A 1384-nucleotide genomic window follows, 5' to 3' on the forward strand; every position below is an offset into this window, starting at 1 on the left:
TTAGTTCTCACCCAACCCCATCCATCTTTCCTTCGTCTCCTCTATGTTGTAACTTCACAGCCATTATCCACTCCATCATGACTCCTCACCACTTAGTTCTCACCCAACCCCATCCATCTTTCCTTCGTCTCCTCTATATTGTAACTTCGCAGCCATTATCCGCTCCATCATGACTCCTCACCACCCACTCTGTGAAGCTCCCATGGTTGCCAAACCACGACATGTCTCTCCCTCTCCTACGCCATCCCAAACCACAAACTCTCCTCCCCATTACCACTCATATAGACACCACGACACCCTTGTTCCTGTCTGCCTGTCTCTCTCATAATCTTTCTTTTTCTATCTTTGACACCGAGTTGTTATCGTCGTCTCGTCCATCGAAGACAGCACGTCAGCTGGTTCGCAGATATGGGTGAGTACTCACCTCGGTCTTCCTTCTGCCATGATTTCTATCAACGATGTTCTTCTTCTACCGTTAGTGTTTAAATTAATATTTAATGCTAAAATACGCTGGAGATTTGTCAAAAACTTTCAAACTTTGGGTGGATTTTTTCAAACATTTTCAAACTTTGCATCATAATTCGTATCGAGCTTGTTTGTTTAATAGACCATTGTAGCTTGATGAGTTCGAAGGTGTCCAACACCTTAGCACAGGTAAAAAACAGTTATGGATCCAGCGTCGCCATTCACTCTATCACCGGTAACAATCCGAGAACCAAGGTGAAGATCACAGAACAACAGGTAAACCACCGTGTCAATCATCTCCTCTTGAGATTACCGCACAGACCCATTACTTCCGAATTAGAGTAAGGACCACATTGACCCTTTACCTCCCAGTTAGAGCACCACATTGACCCTTTATCTCCGAGTTAGAGTACCACATTGACCATTTATCTCCCAGTTAGAGTACCACATTGACCCTTTACCTCCCAGTTAGAGTACCGCATTGACCCTTTATCTCCCAGGTGGAGTACCGCATTTTCCCTTTATCTCCCAGTTAGAGTACCGCATTGACCCTTTATCTCCCAGTTAAAGTACCACATAGACCTTTTACCTCCTAGTTAGAGTACCGCATATACCTTTTACCTCCCAGTTAGAGTACCACATTGACCCTTTACCTCCCAGTTAGAGTACCGCATAGACCTTTTACCTCCTAGTTAGAGTACCGCATATACCTTTTACCTCCCAGTTAGAGTACCGCATTGACCCTTTATCTCCCAGGTAGAGTACCGCATTGACCCTTTATCTCCCAGTTAAAGTACCACATAGACCTTTTACCTCCTAGTTAGAGTACCGCATATACCTTTTACCTCCCAGTTAGAGTACCGCATTGACCCTTTATCTCCCAGGTAGAGTACCACATTGACACTTTATCTCCCAGGTA

The 1384-nt window shown here is 44.6% G+C and overlaps 1 protein-coding gene across 1 annotated transcript in view; it reads left to right on the forward strand.

Moving 5' to 3' along the window:
• The first annotated feature begins 275 nt into the window (after positions 1-275).
• LOC137428014 (uncharacterized) overlaps positions 276-1384 on the forward strand; it is a 46005-nt gene continuing 44896 nt past the window's right edge. The window contains exon 1 of the mRNA XM_068117911.2: positions 276-412. Within this exon, the coding sequence (XP_067974012.1) occupies positions 409-412 (4 nt within the window). The 5' untranslated portion in view covers positions 276-408. The remainder of the gene's footprint in view (positions 413-1384) is intronic.

Source organism: Myxine glutinosa, chromosome 5, assembly GCF_964187855.1.
Source record: "Myxine glutinosa chromosome 5, kmMyxGlut1.1, whole genome shotgun sequence".
Lineage (NCBI taxonomy): Eukaryota > Metazoa > Chordata > Myxini > Myxiniformes > Myxinidae > Myxine > Myxine glutinosa.